General features: G+C 40.1%; 1 protein-coding gene across 16 annotated transcripts in view; it reads left to right on the top strand.

Moving 5' to 3' along the window:
• Positions 1–20,601, top strand: part of PDE4DIP (phosphodiesterase 4D interacting protein) — a 206,436-nt gene that overhangs the window by 135,991 nt on the left and 49,844 nt on the right. For 10 of the 16 annotated variants that reach the window (XM_034990161.1, XM_034990160.1, XM_034990153.1 and 7 more), the window contains 15 exons: positions 392–511; positions 732–878; positions 965–1,177; positions 2,040–2,198; positions 3,095–3,208; positions 3,393–3,530; positions 4,650–4,829; positions 6,212–6,406; positions 9,018–9,182; positions 9,355–9,436; positions 12,932–13,023; positions 17,424–17,540; positions 17,926–18,063; positions 18,903–19,015; positions 20,165–20,292. In XM_034990161.1, the coding sequence (XP_034846052.1) occupies positions 392–511; positions 732–878; positions 965–1,177; positions 2,040–2,198; positions 3,095–3,208; positions 3,393–3,530; positions 4,650–4,829; positions 6,212–6,406; positions 9,018–9,182; positions 9,355–9,436; positions 12,932–13,023; positions 17,424–17,540; positions 17,926–18,063; positions 18,903–19,015; positions 20,165–20,292 (2,101 nt within the window). The remainder of the gene's footprint in view (positions 1–391; positions 512–731; positions 879–964; positions 1,178–2,039; positions 2,199–3,094; positions 3,209–3,392; positions 3,531–4,649; positions 4,830–6,211; positions 6,407–9,017; positions 9,183–9,354; positions 9,437–12,931; positions 13,024–17,423; positions 17,541–17,925; positions 18,064–18,902; positions 19,016–20,164; positions 20,293–20,601) is intronic. The other 6 variants (XM_034990166.1, XM_034990165.1, XM_034990163.1 and 3 more) reach the window with 1 other exon arrangement.

Genomic DNA, 20,601 nt, shown 5'->3' with positions numbered 1-20,601 from the left:
GCCTGCTTAAGATTCTCTTCCTGCCCCTACCCCCACCCCAAGTCTGCAAGTGCGCACGTGCGCGCACTCTCTTTTTAAAAAAAAAAAAAAAAAAAAATTAGAATCCACAGTGATTCATGTGGACAAGTGCCCAGTACAGCTGCCCATTACAGAGAAAGCACAGTACATGAGAATTGAAGCAATTGAATATTAAATGAAGTATTTTATATTTCCTGCTACTTTGTCTTAATGAATGATTTAGGGCTTTAATGGTTACTACATGTGAGGAAAAATTAACAAGGTAGTATTCTCTAGGAAACCCTTTAAACCTAGATTTGAGGAAGGACTTTCTAGTTGATTTAGAGGTTAAAAGAAATTGACCTAACAAACTGTTTTTCTTTGCCGAATTCAGATTCTTCAAGAGAAACTGAATGAAATGAGCTGTGAACTCAAGTCTGCTCAGGAGTCATCTCAGAAGCAAGATGGTACAATTCAAAGCCTCAAGGAAACTCTGAAGAGCAGGGAAAATGAGGTAAATATTTGGTAGTCAGGGACCTCTGAGGAAATGATTTGTTCCATCAAAGTAGACATGTATTCCATATTTTGTAGAAACCGATTGTCAGACCAACAGATGTTAGTCTAGAGAAACCATAGTGTAATCTAAATTGGTATTTCTAAAATCTGTACAGGTGAGATAATGGAATTTATTTTTAGTTTACTAATATGTTTGGTACTCCCTGTCTCGTTTTCAGACCGAGGAGTTGTACCAGGTGATTGAAGGTCAAAATGACACAATGGCAAAGCTTCGAGAAACGCTGCACCAAAGTCAGCTTGGACAACTTCGTGTATGTGAGGGTCACATAGGACAGGAGGCGAGACTCCGGTTGAGGCAGTGCCACGTTCAGTCACAGTTTTGATTTCGTTGGTCTTCTCAGCTGCTTGGTGCTTGCCCACCTTGTGATTCTGATTTTTCCTCTTTTTTCAGAACTCAGAGGGTACTTCCCCAGCTCAGCAACAGGTGGCCCTGCTTGATCTTCAGAGTGCTTTGTTCTACAGCCAGCTTGAAATACAGAAACTCCAGAGGGTAGTACGTCAAAAAGAACGCCACCTGGCTGATGCCAAACGATGTGTGCAATTTGTAGAGGCTGCCGCCCATGAAAGAGAACAGCAGAAAGAGGCGTCGTGGAGACATAACCAGGTAAATCGGCAGTTGTTTTGTGGCCAGAGATGCTGACTTTGCCTTGATAATAACTTTTTATCAGGGCAGTTTGTGTTGAATCCTTGAGTCACTTGCTTAATTGAAGTAATTCAGTTTGACGTTTATTGTCCTCATACCATGTGCCAGAGACTGGGCTGTGTTCTGAAAATACATGAGTCAATATCACAGGCTCTTTCCTGTTAAGTCACTTGTAGTTTAGTATGAGACAGTCACATAAACGGAATTGTAGTGCAAATACTGAAATGAGGTAAAGGAGGTATGTTTGGGTCCTATTGGAATATATAGGAGGGGCTGAGGAAGGGAGGCAGGGAAAGCTTCTTGGGGGAGGAGCTATCTGGGGTTATTCTTGAAGGGTGGGTAAAGATTAGCAAGACAGAATAGTGGGAAACAATAACCAAGGTTAAAGGAATGGCATGCACAATTAGCCACATCTTTAAAAAAAAAAAATTCTTAGGTGGTTCCTTTATCTCATTACATTAGAGCATATGCTGTCAATTTTTTTTTTTTAAGATGTGAAAGGATGATAGAAATATTCTGTCCTTGAGCTTATCCAGGGTTACAGTGGGACAGAGTTCTGCTTAGTAGTTATATAGAGCTATCATTTTTAAACTAGAGAGTATTATATATAATATGAAATTTACATCTTACCACCATTCACAGTTCCCACAATTTCCCATATCCTATTTGATTCATGTATAATATTTCTAGAGTAATTGTAAGAATGGCCCTTTCCTGCTACTTTATATTTTATTCTGTATGCCTTGAAAGTTTTAAGGCCTCACTAACTACTAACCAGGTGAAAATTTTAGATTGTTTGAAAAAGGGAATCTGTTTAATTCAGGAATTACGAAAAGCCTTGCAGCAGCTCCAAGGAGAATTGCAGAGTAAGAGCCAACAGCTTCGTACTTTGGAGACTGAAAAATACAACGAGATTAGAAGCCATGAGCAACACATTCAGCACCTAAACCACAGTCTGAGTCACAAAGAGCAGCTGCTTCAGGTGAGTCTACGTAATGACTTTAGCAGAAACTGGGCTCACAGAGCTCTGAAAGTTCTGTTCATGTAATCTCAGATTAGTCCACCTGTGTTGAGTACCTGTTGAGTACATGCAGAACATTGAGAGGTGGGAACCAGGAGGGTTCAAAATAAGTAGAAAGTACAATTCATGAACCACAGTGCTAACCAGCAGGTGTAGGAAATAATAAATACAGACCTGAAAGACTTAAGCAATAAATATTTTGCAAGTAGTTATTAAACACCTCTGTGAACCAGATACTATGCTTGTGCTGGGAAGACAGAAGATATGACCACTGTTCTTAGTCTAGTAGGTGAAAACATCTGTATAGAAATTTCCAGTTACTTACATGATAAAATGAACGTCGGAGGGAAAATTTGGAACACTGAAGAAGACTGTGATCAGTCTCCTGCTCTAAGCTTCAGTCCTATTGAATCTCTTACATTCTGATGAGCATAGTTTTTTCATAGTGTGCATGTATTGTACATACATTTTCTCTCTGATAGAAATACCCCCACCTGCTCTTCACTTGGGAAACTCCCAGTACTGTAAGACTCAGAGCAAATGTAACCTCTTTTGTGAGATCTTTAGTGACACCTTCCGGCAGATTTAGACAGTGCATCTTGTATTCCCCAGTAGCTAGCTATGCAGACATACACACCCATATATACATAATGTGTATACACACACACACACATATACACATGTGTACAATAGTTAGTAATTTGTATGTCTGTCTGTTATCTCTGCTAACCTGTGTTTTCCTTGAGAGTGATAACATTTTGTTTTTTTATCCTGAATAACAAGTTGTTTAGCAAAGTGTAGGAATTTGATGCATATTGGATAAATGAATAAAGGGAAATATTTTTTGGTCTCATTAGGAATTTCGGGAGCTCCTGCAGTATCGAGATAAGTCGGACAAAACCCTTGAAGCAGATGAAATGTTGCTTGAGAAACTTCGGCAGAGAATACAAGATCGAGATGTTGCTTTAGAGGTACGCACCTTAGTTTTGTTTACGGCACTAGGGATTAGTCTATTCACATAGGTACTTAGAAATACGTGTCTACTTAATTTGCTGCTTTTTGGAGTTGGTCTTCCCTTCCTTTATATTTTTGTTGAATAAGTGTGATCACAATAGTGAATCCTAAGGAGCTTTAGGGTCCTTACTTTCCTTGCAGCGGGCTATAGATGAAAAGTTCTCCACTCTGGAAGAGAAAGAGAAGGAACTGCGTCAACTTCATCTCGCCATGCGAGAACGAGATCATGACTTAGAGAGATTGCGTGGTATTCTCTCCTCTAATGAAGCTACCATGCAGGTAAGAGCACAATCTGCCATGATTGTTATCTCTCTCCCACTTGGATGCTAAGCCTGAAGCATCGACCCTTTCCCTCATTTTCTGAAAACCAAGGTATTTGCTTTATAAGAAAAAAAAAATACGGAAACAACAAAAATAGTTATCCATCATTGTAGATTAGGAAGTGAGAAATGTTAGTACTTCTGCTGTGGACTTTGTAGGGGGAGGTAGTGAATATGGATTTCTAGACATCCTTTCTGATTTCTTTTTTTTTTTTAAGATTTTCTTTATTTATTTGACAGAGAGAGAGCACAAGTAGGGGGAGCGGCAAGCAGAGGAAGAGAAAAAGTAGACTCCTCGCTGAGCCGGGAGTCCGATGTGGGGCTCGATCCCACAACCCTGGGATCATGACCTGAGCTGAAGGCAGACGCTTAACAACTGAGCCACCCAGGGGCCCCTGATTTGTTTCTAATCCTTGTCAATATCTATATACTTTTACATAAACATTGCCAGGGTACAACTGTTATACTGTTGTTTTCTCATTAATATTACATGCATATCCTTGAATAGCCACAGTCAGAACACTTGATTATTAATATTTACTGTGGGCTATTTTTGGATATGTATTTTAGAGCTTATATATTTAACCATCTTCCACTTCTTAAAGAAGTCCTTCACTTCCTGTGTAGCATAGCCTGCCTCCTCAAAAATGCTTCATTTTTATTTCTCTAAAGAAATTAGTTGGGGCGCCTGGGTGGCTCAGTCGTTAAGCGTCTGCCTTCGGCTCAGGTCATGATCTCAGGGTCCTGGGATCAAGCCCCGCATCGGGCTCCCTGCTCCGCGGGAAGCCTGCTTCTCCCTCTCCCCCTCCCCCTGCTTGTGTTCCCTCTCTCGCTGTGTCTCTCTCTGTCAAATAAATAAATAAAATCTTTAAAAAAAAAAAAAAAAAAGAAATTAGTTGAGAGTTTCTAAAACCAAAGAAAAGATTAGTATGGCATTGTTAGATTAGATACTAAGTTTTCTCCTTTTGCAAAAAATTGATACGTTAGGAGGTAATTTGAAGGTGGATTAAGTGTCTTATTTATCCTGGGGAGTGTGGGGTGGTCCTTTGACTTGTCATTGCTTTCTCTGTTACTGTAGAGTATGGAGAGTCTCCTGAGGGCCAAAGGCCTGGAAGTAGAGCAGTTATCTGCCACCTGTCAAAACCTCCAATGGCTGAAAGAAGAAAGGGAAACCAAATTTAGCCGTTGGCAGAAGGAACAAGAGAGTATCATTCAGCAGTTACAGACATCTCTGCATGACAGGAACAAAGAAGTGGAGGCAAGACTTTAGCTAATTGGTTTAGTGGCAGTTGGTTTAGTGATTATAGAATCTCAGTCTTGGATTGGGACTCTTTAGGTCTGGGGGGCCAGTGACCCAAGTCTTAAATTCCATCCTGTGCCTGGGCGAGTCATTGGCTTTCACTGGGACTTTTATTCCTCTACCTCTAAACTCAGGTGACAATTATCTTTCTCAATTAAGTCATGTGAGAATTAATGAGAACTAAAACATGCACCTATAATGTGATAGCCAACCTTTATTAGTGATGGTGCTCACGCTTGTTAGGCACTGTTATAATTGCTTGATGAATGTTAACTCACTGAATCCTGACAAGTCTATGAGGTGTATATTATTATCCTTCATTTACAGACAAGGGAACAGACTTCTGAAATGAAATAACTTGTCCAAAGTAACATAGTTAATAAGTGACAGAGTCAGTAAGCCACCCAGGCAGTGTGATTCCACAGTTTTTTTTTGTTTTGTTTTTGTTTTTTTAATTATTTATTTATTTGACAGAGAGACAGAGAGAGAGTACAAGCAGGGAGACCAGCAGAGGGAGAGGGAGAGGGAGAAGCAGGCCTCCCGCTGAGCAGGGAGCCCGATGCGAGGCTCGATCCCAGGCCACTGGGACCATGACCTGAGCCGAAGGCAAACGCTCAACCCACTGAGCCACCCAGGTGCCCCGGTTCCACAGTTTTAACCACCATCTACAACCTTTCAGTATGGAAGTAGGAACTTCATCACCATGCTGAGAAATATAGTGCTCATTATTCTTTTAGAGCTTATTATTTTGTGTTTCCCCTACAAAAGTTATACTGGGGAGAAAATAAATACATGGACTGCGTGTCCATTCATCTTCATCTAATATTGATTATTATGTACCCTGAGCAAATAAGGAAAGGGTTACTTCAGAAAACAATATGTAAGTTGCCATTATAAGTATTTTTCTGTATTGTTAGTGCTCATTCTTTGAGCATGTACTTACAGCCTTCTGTGTACCAGGCCTGTGCAAGATGTGGGGAAACAGAAGTGAATAAAACATGATACTTGTTCTCCAGAATCTCATAGCTCTTTCTTCTATAACAGATTCTTTTTTTTTTTTTTTTTAAGATTTTATTTATTTATTTGACAGAGCCACAGCGAGAGAGGCAAACAAGCAGGGGGGAGTACGGGGAGGGAGAAGCAGGCTTCCTGCAGAGCAGGGAGCCTGGTGCGGGCAGGGCTCAATCCCAGGACCCTGGGACCATGACCTGGAGCCGAAGGCAGACGCTTAACGACTGAGCCACCCAGGCACCCCTCTATAACAGATTCTTATAAACCCCTTGATATGTAGTAGAGGGAATTCTTTCCCCCAGAACTTAAGAGTGTCCCTTCTGTATTAGGATCTTAGTGCCACATTGCTGTGTAAGCTCGGACCAGGGCAGAGTGAGATAGCAGAGGACCTGTGCCGGCGCCTACAGCGAAAGGAAAGGGTGCTGCAGGAACTGCTGAGCGATCGAAACAAGCAAGCAGTGGAACATGAAATCGAGATTCAAGGCCTGCTTCAGTCTCTGAGCACCAGGGAGCAGGAGAGCCAAGTAAGGACTAATGCACAGACCAGAAGAGTGTCAGTGCATTTGTAGTCTGGGAATAGGGAGCGTTTGAACATTGTAGCGTGTATGTGTGTGTCATTTTGCAGTCCATTCTGTTAGGGGTTCTTCCTTTAGTCTGTTACCTAGACTACGGTTTTACATCTGTCATCAGAGCATGCAAGATTTTTAGGCACTTTGCATTGAGAAGGGTGCCTAAGCAACACACGTACCCATTAACTTCATTCTGTACATTTTCTTTCCTTAATATTCTGATAATTTTGACAGAAGGGAATACAGGGTTCTGGAGTGTTTTGATTTTGATTCTAAATTCTCAAGACTCATGATATTTTCTATTTTTAGCCAAGTTACGGGAAAACTTACACTTGACATATTTTTTCTTAATTCTTATAAAATCTGAATTATCTTAAGAGGAAAAAAGACTGTTTTCTTCAAAGGCCATGATGAGAATAAATAATTTATAGTAACATGGGATATATTAATCTTACAATACTGGTACACAGGTATTTCAAAAGTCAATTTTTTTTTTTAATAGATTCTACTTTTTTTTAAGATTTTATCTATTAGAGAGAGAGAGCATGATCTGGGGGAGGGGCAGAGGGAAAGGGAGAAGCAGACTCCCTGCTGAGCCGGGAGCTCTGTCCTAGGACCCCAGGATCATGACCTGAGCCAAAGGCAGACACTTAACTGACTGAGCCACCCAGGCATCCCTCAAAAGTCAATTCTTAATTTATCCCCATTCCCAGGTATCTTTCTCCTCAAGGCTAGAGATGTGTGCTGCATTTCAGGGACCAGTCGCTCACAGTCGCCCCCAGCCAGTTTCAGGGAGGACTGGATTCTTATCATTTGCCTTTGTTATTTGACCATAATATTTTCTAATGCTTCCTTATATCATGGGATGGTTATAATCCTCTTTTCTAATCCTCAGGCCCACTGAAGTGAATATACATTTCCTTAGAAACATTCTGCCATGAGCTGCAGAAATTGCTTCTAGAGAAGACCTAACAAAATCACTGAATTATTTAAGTCTTTGGCAGGAGGCTAACAGAAGTCTTTATATGAGTGTTCTTTTTAACCCGTTTGTAGCTTGAATTAGTTTATTTCACCTAAGAAAGAAATATTATACACTCCCGATAGTAAAAAAGTAGAAGCTAGCAGATGACTAAATTACAAAAAATTGATTTAACTCAAGAAAAAGAGTAGTGGTTGTATTCTAGATCTGCTTTTTAAATTTTATATGGAGGAGAAATTCCCCCTGGATTGCATTTTAGAAACACAGATTCCCAGGCTTACTCCTGGGGACAGAAATTAGGAGGTATAGATAGGACTCGAGAATTTGCATTTCTTACAAGCTTTCAGGTGATGGTGATGCTGCCAGTCCACGAGCAACACTTGGAGGACCATTGCTAAAAACAACACTGCTAGGAAAAGAATACCAAGCCAGATAGATCATATATACATATACAGAAGAGATCTTGTATATTATTTATTATGTTTTTTCTCATAGTAACTTCTTCAGATTTTTATTCAGGCAAACTTACAATGTAGTGTTAACCTCTAAGATGGTTATGTCCAAATCCTTAAAAAGCCCAAATTTTACTTACTAAAAATGTAAGGTTATTCTTTTATTTACCTTAGAAATTATGACAAGAGCTCAGTTTCTCATTAAAACAGTAGTAATTGTCCCCAGTTGATGCTGATACAGCTAATACAGTACTGATTCATCATCTTTTACCCCCAGTAATTTTAGTCTGAGTTTATTGTTTCCAGATTTTCTGATTAAATGCAGACTTCCTATGTGGTAATGGTCACATAATGTTCTAGATCTTTTCCTTATTGTGCCATCATCTGTCTTAGAAAACTGGGATTTGAAATTAAATAAAGTGGGTTTGGTGGTTTTGAGGTTTAGATTCTCCTGATTATATGGTCTGATAAAAATGTTTCCGGGTATATTGATTCACTCAGTAAATATGCATTGAGTGCCTACTATGTGCCAGACATTGTTCTGGGTGCTTGTGATTCAGTGCTGAAGAAAACATCATAGAGCCTGCCCTTAGCAAACTTACATACAGTTGATAGACAGTGAACATATATCAGATAATGGTAAGTGCATTGTAAAAACTTATCAGGACAAAGAGAACTGGGAGTAGAGAAAAGATGTCTGTTTTAGATAGGATATGCAGAGGAGGCCAATCCGATAAAGTATCAGTAGGCAAAGATGTAAAGGGAGCAAACCAAACGATTGTTTGGGTAAAGAACATCCAGGCCAAAGGCACATGTATCCCAGAGTAAAGGACATCTGCTATCCCACTTCAAACCAGAATCTTAATACCTCAGCCTGATCAAGTTCTGGCAGAGCCAATTTCAGGTTGTTTGATCTGTAACAGATGTGTTACATTCAGCTTTTCCAATATTCTTTACCTGAGAGACTTTCTTTCCACTCATCAGCTGTTTTTCCCTATAAACTGAAAGCAAGGAAACTATTTTGGGGGGCCCCCACTGGCTTTTCATGAACAGTTGACTTTTAACGAATAACTTCAGAGCACAAATTTTGTTTTCTAGAGTATCTTTTTAATGGTGTGTGTGATTTCCTTACTAGGCCACTGTAGAGAAGATGGTACAAGCCCTGATGGAAAGAAATTCAGAATTACAGGCCCTGCGCCAGTATTTAGGAGGGAAAGACTTCATGTCCCAAGCACTCATCTCTAACCAACCCACCGAAGTTACCTCCAGCAGCCCCCATCTTAGAGAGCAGACTGACCAAGTAAGAATTACATGCTTGTATAGATGTTCATGCCAACTGCCTTTATTTTGTGTGTCTGAGGCATGAGTTTGATTATTTTAATACCAAATTGTGTGAGGACATTCCGGGTCCTTGTCATTATGATCATGGTTCCTGTAACCTTTCTAAACCCCCTGACTCTTCCAATTTTTAGGGTTCAGTTCATATACCCTCCAAAGATGATAGCATTTCATTGACTGCCAAAGGGGATACCAGTATAACCAGGTCCTCATTAGGTAAGTATCAAATTTAATTTCACTAAGGAATCTTCTGTCTTTTCTTTCTGTAACTCTGTTAATAGGTTTGGCCAGGACTCTCTTTTCCTACCTTAATGGAAAAAAATAAGTTTAGATTCCCCCTGAAAGGCTGAAGACCTGTCTATTCTAGAAAGAACTACCCTCGTTGTATTGAATTGAGACTATTGTTCTGGGTACAGTTTGGCTCAGGGAAACTGCCTCCTGATTATTCTTTCCAGATAGCTTTTCAGGGGTTCAGAAATGCAGGAGGTGTGTTTCCAAGCCTATACAACAGGACAGTGGGGCTGACACCTTCTCCTGGGTATCTTACAAGCAGGCCGAGGCTACTCACGGTAACTTGACATAACCTGCATTACAGTGTTGGGAAGGGGAGGCAGTGTACATTAAGTTAGTTGCCAAGATCACAACCATCTAAGAGACAGTTGTAGGCCTTGAACTCCCTAAGAACAAATGAATTCTGTGAAGAGTAGGAACAAAACTTAAATGAGTGCTGGGGATTAGAGTCTCTGACTTTCACAGAGCAAAAGGCTGGGATCTAGGGTAGCTTCAAGGAAGAGATTTACCCAGTGAGTTGTAGAAATAGGGGCTCACCATCAGCAATGAAGTGGTAATTATAATGCTATAAGAAAGGTTGTGGGGGCGCCTGGGTGGCTCAGTCGGTTAAGCGACAGCCTTCGGCTCAGGTCATGATCCTGGAGTCCCGGGATCGAGTCCCACATCGGGCTCCCTGCTCGGCAGGGGGTCTGCTTCTCCCTCTGCCCTCTTCCCTCTCATGCTCTCTGTCTCTCATTCTCTCCCTCAAATAAATAAATAAAATCTTTAAAAAAAAAAAAAAAAAAGAAAGGTTGTGGACTTGAAGAATTAACTTATGATTTTTTTAATATTAAAGAATGTAAGGGGGTGCCTGGGTCAGTCAGTTAAGCATCCAACTCTTGATTTCAGCTCAGGTCTTGATCTCGGGGTCGTGAGTTCAAGCCCCATGTTGGGCTCCATGCTGGGCTGGGCATGGAGCTACTTTTAAAAAAAAGAAAGGAAAAGAACGTAAAAAGTTTGTGTCTGTGTTATAGTGTAAGGTATTAATGGAATTCCATAGGTAAGTCATGCAACTAGTTATTTTTTTGTAGGAAAACTTTGTCAAAGAGTAAAGAATGCTTGATTTGTTTAATTTACTCCCTATTTACCTTTTTTCAAAAAGTACCTCTCTCTAATTTTTTATTTTGCAAATTTCAAACTTCTAGAAAAGTGGCAAAAATCCTGCAGTGAATACACATACAGACTTTTATTAAGATTCACCATCTATTAACGTTTTGCAACATTTGCATTATTTCTTCACATGTACATGCACAGATGGAATGTTTTTTCTAAGCCTTTTAAAAATTACTTAGATATCATGACACTTCATTTCTAAATACCTCATTATGTATTTCCTAAAAGCAAGGGCATTCTCCTACATAACTACAGTATAACGATCACATTCAGGAAATTTAACCTTGGTATAGTCCTGGTACCTAAGGTACAGTTCATATCCAGAGTTCCCATTGTCCCAGGAACATTCCCGGTGGTTGGGTCTCCCTCTCCGGGACCATGCATGCATTTAGTTGTCATGTCTCGTTAGTCTCCTTTAGTCTAGAACAGTTTTCTAGCCTTTTTTGGTCTTTTTTGACATTGGCATTTTTGAAAACTCTGGGCCAGCGAATGGCCTTCAATCTGGCTCTGATTGTTTCCTCATGGTTCAATTCAAGTTAAACATTTTCAGCAAGAATACTACAAGGGTGAGGTCTTTCTCAGTGCACCACATCAGGAGCACATGATAGCAGTTTGTATTTTTCCTTAGTTAAGATTGTATCTGCCAGACCTCTACACGTCTCCCTTTGTGTTGGTGACCTGCTGCCCAACACCCTGAGAGGTTGACCGTCTCCCCACAGCCACTCACCCAGGGCTCCTAGCATCCCCTCAGCCTTGCCCGAAGCAGCGATTACGTTGGTAGTTTAAAAAAGTGATTTCTATTTCTAAAATTTCTTCCTTGTGTATTAGCACCTGTTCTTTCATAAAGAGCTGCCCTTTCCCTATTCTCCCCCACTCCATTTTTTTTTTATATCAATGTGTTCTAATGGATTCTTTTAAAAAAAAAATCATTTTATTATCTGTTTCTGTCATTATTCCATTTGATGCCCATATTACCCCTGATTTGGCCAGTTGGAGCCCCTTTAGGCTGCTCCTCTGTCCTTTTGATATGTCACCATCAGTTTTTCAGCATTTCCACACTTTCTGGCACAATAAGATGTTCCGTGATCACCTTTCCCTTTCCCTGCCTTGGCCCTGGAACTGCCTGTTACTTCAAGGAGCTCTGGTTCCTTGAAGTGGGTAATGGCACTTAGGTACTAATATCTGGGCATGAGATGGGTTCATAGCCACCACAGGTATGTCATTTGCTTCTAGGGCCTTTTAGGTGAACAGAGCTAAGGGTGTGTGTGTGTGTGTGTGTGTGTGTATTTGATACGGATTTCTCTAATTCTAATTTAACACCACAGGTTCTTTCTTTGACTTATTTTGTATTTGTATCTGCCTTTTTTTGACCTTGAGAAACCTGCTTACCTCTAACGTGAATATACTTACCCATTCACACAATACACTAAAGTAGTTTAGAATTGCTACATGAATACCACAACCAACAATAAGTCTATTAAATAATGTTTAAGATTTATTTTTTTAATCCTTAGACTATTTCCCACTGAGGGCATACAGTTAGAATAGTGAGTTCAAAAAATTATTCGGATTAATTTTTTAATTTTGTGGGTGTTTATATTATCTATTTATTATATAGGCTCATTTATTTATGTTAATATTCAGTTTTAGGCTTTTTCTCCCCCATTATTATTGAACTAACTTTACACATTAAAAATAAAACATTAACGTGGTTCAAAACTCAAATATATAAAAAAGTATGCTCAGAAGACCCATCAACTTCTCTGACATTTCTCTCTGGTTTTCACCCCTCCCTTGAAGGCAACCAATTTCATTTCTGGGTTATCCTTCCTATGTTTCTTTTTGCAAAGTAAGAGAGCAATCCTGTGTCTATATGTGATGTGTATGTGTGTGTTCTTATTTTCCCCTTTCCTAATGTAAAACAGACTCCGCTAGATGTATTCTTTTGTAACCAACTTGTTTAACTTAACAATATATCTTAGAAATTATTCTGTATCAGTTCATAAAGAGTTTCCTCATTCTTTTTTGCAGTTGTATATAGTACCTCATTGCATGGATATACCATAGTTTATTCACTCTTCTTTTTATAGGCATGTAGATTGATTGCAGTATTTTGCTATTACAAATAATGCTGCAAAGAAGAATCTGTGCATATATTTTTGTTGTCATCGTGAGATTGTGTATTCAGACTAAATTGCTCAGAAACAAAGCGGCAGAGGTCATATGATGTTATAGTGATTAAAACGAGTGCTATGTGGTCATTTTTAGGAGACTTGGACACAGTTGCAGGGCTGGAAAAGGAACTGAGTAATGCCAAAGAGGAACTTGAGCTCATGGCTAAAAAAGAAAGAGAAAGTCGGGTGAGTGTTCTAGTGAGCCTAATTTCAAAATTCCTATTATTTTTTTCCAAAATAGTTTATTTTTTTCTTTTCTTTTTTTAATTTAATTTTATTATGTTAGTCACCATACATTACATCATTAGTTTTTGATGTAGTGTTCCATGATTCATTGTTTGCGTATGACACCCAGTGCTCCATGCAGTACGTGCCCTCTTTAATACCCATCACTGGGCTAACGCATCCCCCCACCCCCTCCCCTCTAACACCCTCAGTTTGTTTCTCAGAGTCCATAGTCTCTCATGGGTCGTCTCCCCCTCCGATTTCCCTCCCTTCATTTTTCCCTTCCTTCTCCTAATGTCCTCCATGCTATTCCTTATGTTCCACAAATACATGAAACCATATGATAATTGACTTTCTCTGCTTGACTTATTTCACTTAGCATAATCTCCTCCAGTCCTATCCATGTTGACGTAAAAGTTGGGTATTCATCCTTTCTGATGGCTGAGTAATATTCCATTGTATATATGGACCACATCTTCTTTATCCATTTGTCTGTTGAGGGGCATCTCGGCTCTTAACACTGTGGTGGGAATGCAAGTTGGTACAGCCACTTTTGGAAAACTGTGGAGGTTCCTCAAAAAATTAAAAATAGAGCTACCCTATGACCCAGCAATTGCAGTCCTGGGTATTTACCCCAAAGGCATAGATGTAGTGAAAAGAAGGGCCATATGCACCTCAATGTTCATAGCAGCAATGTCCACAATAGCCAAACTGTGGAAAGAGCTGAGATGCCAAAATAGTTTATTTTTAAAAGAGTACAGTAGTCCAAGTATAATATCTAGGTCCAAATGCAAAGGAAGGCTTTTTTTTTCTTTCTGGAGAAACATAGAAATTGCTTTATGTACACTTTTTCTCAAAAGATGCTCTTATTTTTATAAATGGAGACCATTAAACTTTTAAGTTCTGAAAAGACAAAGGCCGCTTTCTCTGCCCATTGCTGACTGGAATAATTATAAAGGATCTGTGAAAAAATGAGATACTATATAATTGCTGCTTGGAATTACGATGTTAGATCCATGAAATTAGCTTTAGAAACATGGAACAGAAGAATTTGGGGAATGATCAATAAATTCATTGAGTACTTGCTATATGCAATGTACCATACTGGGTACTTAAATTAACACTAAGGCTTACAGCTCTGCAAACTAAGTGGTATTGGCCCTATTTTATAGATGAAGAAGGTGAAACACTGATTTATTTATTTTTATTTATTTATTTATTTATTTATTTATTTATTTATTTATTTATTTTAACATGGAGGTAGGAAGGGCCCCTGGGTGGCTTAGTCAGATAAGCATCTGACTCTTGATTTCAGCCCAGTCATGATCTCAGGGGCATGAGATTGAAGATTCTCTCTCTCCCTCTGCTCCTCCCCCGCCCACCTGCTTAGCAAGCTCTCTCAAAAAAACAAAACAAAACAAAACAAAACCATGGAGGTGGGGAATTGTCATAGAACTAAGACATACCAAAGCTAAGATTTAAATTTAGGTCTTTTGTGACTCAAAATACTTGCTAAGAAGTCGTTACTTGGAGAAGATCATTTTTCCGTTGGGCTGTATTTCTAGCAGTAGAGTTTTCATGAATTTTCTTAGACGAGGCCTCTCGGTCTTACAGAATCCCTTCTCCTTCTCCCTCCCTTTACAGCTGATTGTTATGTTCAGCTGTGATGTGGAAGAAGTATTAGGGCCACAGAACAGAGTTACCAACTAAAACTAAAAGGCTCTATGTGACCAGGGCATCTATTTTAGAGGGTCAGCAGTACATTAAGTTTACCTGGCTAGTCTATGCAAGTGCCAACTAGAAGATGAATAATAGTGCTCTAGTGGGTCAGATCAATTAACCATGTGGTGTGGTACCAAAGGGTGTTTTATGGGAAGCTGTAATGGTAGCTTTAAGGATGTCCTCCAGTTTAATTGGCACTATCATTTCAAATTTGTTTAATTAATGAGTTTATTATGCTGCTTAAAAAAATGGGTCCCCATGAGCAGATGAGTGAATCCTCCCAACCTCCCAAGCCTCTTGGCTTCTCAGATTTGGTCCATCTCTTTGCCAGAGTTAGATCTAGAATATAAAACCTGTATTCATATTTGTGGTAAAATTATCTTACTGTACCTCTTAATTTCTCTTCTCATTACTCTTAGTTCTTACAACCAGCCTCCTATTCTATGACTCAAGTTTTGAGGATATGAAATTGTGTGGCATTTTAAAAATACCAGTTTTAAAAATCCCCTAGCTCCCCTCCTTTTTTGGGGTTCCACCCTAGCCATTATCTGATTACTCATGTTGGAGATTTCGGTTTCTGTAAGCCGTTTCTGTTTTTCTAATATATACTTGATTCAGAGTAATGTTACTTTTTGGTTCTGTCCTGTTTGGGGGATCATCAAATTAGGGCTATGAATGGTTATTTTGAGTAAGTGATATTTAGCTATATTGCTTACTTTTGTGTCCTTAATCAGTTACCAACCTCTCAGTTCAGTGCCATATATATTCATTATCACATTCCCTTTGATATTAGTTATATACCAAAATCCATGTCGATTTTCCTGAATTTTTAAGCATTCCCCCTACTGTCTTGAAATCATAGTAATAGTGGTAGTAATAGTTAACATTCAGTGATTGCCTGCCAGGCACTTTTAAATACATTTTCTCTCCTCTCACGTAGCCCTAAAAAGTAGGTATTATTTCCGTTTTATAATTGAGGAAACTGAAGCTCAGTTTAAATGCCTTGTAGGGAGATTATGCCAAGATTTAAAACCCAAAACCCATGTCTGCCTGACTGCAGACCTTTATCTTGCTGCCATAATGTTTTCTTCCTCATGTTTGAATTTTTCTAATATGGAGCAAATACCTGGCTATATAATGATAGAGGTCTCTGAAGAGGGCCTCCTGAGAAGCACTCCTTTTCCCTTACCCAAGATCTGAACGAACGGAGAGATAAAACAAAGTAGTGGCAGATAGTTTGGTATTTTATCAACTGCATTACTGATAAAGGCTTAGGTAGAGAACTTAATGCAAGAACCTAGGGGCATGCTAGCCAATCCCCAGAATTAGGTAGACTTATCTACCTAGTCACAGATGACATTGGGCCTTGGCAGACCACTCTACATGGTGAGGAAGAGCCTGTTCTTGGAGAAGCAGTGGCAAAAACAGGCTTCCTGCAGGCAGGTGCCTCCCAAAAAGAAGAAAGGTGGAGCTAAGTCAAGCATGCCTGGTTTATTCTTCCCCAACATACTGTTAAGATAAGTCCCTTTACCTGCCTGGGGCTGACTAAAGGGGTGGAGAAAGGTCAGGAGTTAAACTGAGGTCCTTCAACATGGAAGGAAATGGGAGGAGAGGCATTTCTTCCTAATGTGCCACAGGAGCCCAGAACATCAAATAACTTTGTGTAGTTATAAATCATTACCAGCCCACATAGTGAACTATCATCATTGATGGAATTTGAAGTAAAATTTTTACTGCTCATAACTTACATTTTATATCTTCTTAAAGAAACAGGTGCTGCTTTCTTTAGGAAGTTTGGCTATACCTTAAACTAGGTGTGTATCATCTGTCTTCTTTGTCACACCTATTTCCTTTAATTATCTCCATATAGTTCCTTACATGGGGCACCGGGTGGCTCAGTTGGTTAAGCATCTGCCTTTGGCTCAGGTCATGATCCCAGGGTCCTGGGATGGAGCCCCATATCAGGCTCCCTGCTCAGTGGGGAGCCTGCTTCTCTCTCTGCCAGCTTCTCCCCCTGCTTGTGCTCTCTCTCCGACAAATAAATAAAAATCGGAAAAAAAAAAAAAGCTCCTTACTATGTGTACTTACAAATAACTTGCCATTACCATAAAGAATATATGGATGTGTTAGAATCTGCAGGAAAGGCATTATAACCTCCGTGTTCTGAGTCTGCTTCCTTGAGTTCACATTCTGGATCTCCCCCTTCTTAGCTCTGTGACTTTGAACAGGTTCCTTAATTTCTCTCTGCCTCAGTCACCTCCTCTGTAAACTGGGGAATAGAAGAATAGTGATCCTCTAGGGTGTTGGGAGGATTCACTCATCTGCTCAGGGGGACCCATTTTTTTAAGCAGCATAATAAACTCATTAATTAAACAAATTTGAAATGTTTTATAGTGCCAATAAACTGGAGGACATCCTTAAAGCTACCATTACAGCTTCCCATAAAACACCCTTTGGTACCACACCACGTGGTTAATTGATCCGACCCATAGACCACTATTACTCATCTTCTAGTTGGCACTTGCATTACTGGCTCATGGTGATACAATATGGAAGAACCTTGGCCTCAGTGTTAAAATGGGAATGTGACAGATACTGCGTCCTCTGCACACCGACTTCAGGATCTCTTCTCTCCACAGATGGAACTTTCTGCGCTACAGTCCATGGTGGCCGTGCAAGAGGAAGAGCTGCAGGTGCAGGCTGCCGACATGGAGTCCCTGACCAGGAACATACAGATTAAAGAAGACCTCATAAAGGTCTTTCACAGCTTTTTCAAGATCCTTGGAAATGATGACAGCTCAGAATACCTGTAGGGCATCTTCAAACGACATTTGGATACCCTGAGTCCCTTGGCCAGTCCTTATTTCCTTGATGCACTGTCAGTTTGAGCCTCTTAATATCACCATGTTCTTTCCGACTTGTATTAGAGTTGCTGAGATTTCACAAAGAATGTATTATTTCATATGGCTTATCAATATTCCACTTGAAAGTAGAGCAGACCATTTCAGGGACATCTGCTTCTTTGTCCCACTGCTAAATAGCACTGGACAGCCCCGAGATCGAGAGTCGCATGCCCCACTGACTGAGCCAACCAGGCACCCTGCATTCCTATTACTAGTTTTTTTTTTTCTTGACTTTCAGGACCTGCAGATGCAACTGGTTGATCCCGAAGACATACCAGCTATGGAACGCCTGACGCAGGAAGTCTTACTTCTTCGGGAAAAAGTTGCTTCAGTAGAATCACAGGGACAAGAAACTTTAGGAAATCGAAGACAACAAGTAAGTCTTTGGAATATAAACCTTATTTTTACTGTGAAACAAACAATGGAAAAGCTGTCAATCTCAGTGATCTCTGAAAGGGTCTGTTGATGGAACTTCATAGAGAATCTGTGCTCTAAAGTTGCCTTGCCTTGGTCAGCAGCAGCAAGAGGTGCCCCTAACATCTGTAATTCCTTTCGAGCTACTACCCCATAGCTGACCTCTCATCAGTGCCAGACTTTTAAAAAAGACCTTCTTGCCTGTACTCCCTGTTTGTTATCCTCTCTCTCACTAACTCCTCGTTTCACTCCAATCCTGGCTTTTAATTCAAGCAGTTCACTTAACCAGACCTCTCTGCTGGTTGCGTACATCATGGCTCATGTTCTTTATAGCACTCACTATAAAGCTCACTGTGATACAGGTCTGTGATTGATGGTGTCTCCTCCACCCACTAGATAGTAAGTTTAGCCCTAGAACAGAGCCTGGCACATAGAATATTCTCAATAAATCTTTACTGAATGAGTGAAGAATACCAGTAAGTCCTACAGTATGTCTTCTGGCCCTTCCTCTCTTTCCCTTCCACTCCCTTCTTTTAGCTCTTTCCTGTGCTTCTGGCCTCTCCTCTTTCTTCTTGCGTCCATGTTTGACTTCTGCCCTATAGAGTTTTAAAGATTAAAAAACAAGGTAATCTGACATTGATTTGAAAACTGTAAAATATAATAGAAAGTTTAAGCAAGTAGTAAAATAGTGAGCTTTTTTGGTCATAGTGCATATGAGTACATTCCTTTGGCTGCTATCTCAGGATCTGCTGTGCTTCATGTCTCATGTCCGTTCGCGTATTGCTTCTGCTCTTTCCTCAGTTGCTGCTGATGCTCGAAGGGCTGGTAGATGAACGGAGTCGGCTCAATGAGGCCTTGCAAGCAGAGAGACAGCTCTATAGCAGTCTGGTGAAGTTCCACGCCCATCCAGAGAGGTAGGAGAGTGACGGCGGTGTTTATCCTTCTATTCCTCTTTAGGTGCAGATGCTCATGGTCTCAAAGCAGGGAGAAAAAAAAACAGAGACAATTACTAGGACTACTCAGTTTGTCATTTGTTTGTTTGTCATTTGTTGTGTGTGGATCTCTCAGAGCCTACTGTTTAAGTCTTAAGTCAGGAATAGTGCCTATCTCATATAGCTACACAGTGATCAAATGAGAAGACTTGTCAGGTGTCTAAAATAATGCCTTGTGTATAGTAAACACTCAGTGTTTTCCTTTCCTTCCTCTGCTCCATGTCCTGGTAGGGGCTGTTCTGTTCCAAGAGTGAGGATATAAAGGGTGTTGATACTCAGTGAGTATCACTGAAGAAAATATATTTACCATGATGGCTAATATCAACCCAGGATCACTGATAGCCATCATGGTGAATATATTTGCTTGTATTCTTGATTTTTGGATCACGTATATATCATTCTGGTTCATTTTATATTCCCTTTATTTTTTTTTTTTCTCATTCTGCCTTCTGCCCTTGTCCCTTTTTCTCTTTCCTAATTTTTATTTTTTTACTATTCATTTTTTTCTAGTTGATTGTTCAGTTTAAGCCTTGTTTTTCTTTCTACTTCAGGGAAATGAAGGCAGAGGAAAGATACAGTAGGACCAGTTGATTGTATTACTTTTTAAAGAATCTCTGGATCTTTGGTCTCTCTGAACTGGATTCCTTTTCAGAGCTCTGTCCAGTCTGGTTACCAAATGAGAGAACACAGATCTTCAATAGCAGTCCTCCTTGGCTCAGTATTGCTTCAGTTTGCATTTAGTTTTTCCTGGGTTTTGGTTTTTCGAAACTAATACTCTTCAAAAAGTAAAATTTCTCTTATGTGGCTATAGGGGTATGAGGTAAGTTTTAGGAACTATAATTTTATGTGACATTGGCTCACAATCTAGCATAAAGAGGCAAGCTTTAAAGAAAGGGCAGGCCTTGCTAATCTGTCCGCAGTGAAGGATAACAGTGCCCAAACAAAGACTGTGTTCACTTACGTGTGCTAGCGAGCATCCTTTAGAAAGTGTCATGGCTCTTTGGAAGTATGCGTAGACTCATTACAGTTGATGGCTAATCCGTTTTCCTTCCATGTGGCATGTTTACTCAGCTCAGAGAGAGACCGAACTCTGCAGGTGGAACTAGAAGGGGCCCAGGTGATACGCGGTCGGCTAGAAGAAGTTCTTGGAAGAAGTCTGGAGCGTTTAAGCAGGCTGGAGACCCTGGCCGCCATTGGAGGTGGGGAACTGGAAAGTGTGCGAGTTCGTCACAAGCATGCCTTCTGAGCACTGGCGGGTCAGCCTGCAGCCCAGGATGGAAAACCTTGTTTGCACTAACCCGAGAGCCTTGTCTGACTCTGACAGAATTAAATGGTGACTTGCTAACGGTAAAACTGTTACAAGTAGCATCAACTACAAAGTGAAACTCACTTTAGTCTATCTGTATGGCACTGTACTTATCTATCTCTGAGTTGAACGGTGGAGGTTACAAAGTGTATGTGCACCTTTTAAAGCATTCCATTTCAGTTTTCCCACCCATATTCACTCT

This window comes from Mirounga leonina, unplaced genomic scaffold (assembly GCF_011800145.1).
Source record: "Mirounga leonina isolate KUSES-001 unplaced genomic scaffold, KU_Mleo_1.0 Mir_507, whole genome shotgun sequence".
Classification (NCBI taxonomy): domain Eukaryota; kingdom Metazoa; phylum Chordata; class Mammalia; order Carnivora; family Phocidae; genus Mirounga; species Mirounga leonina.
The sequence above is the reverse complement of the archived record's forward strand: the minus strand, read 5'-3'. Positions and strand labels throughout refer to the sequence as shown.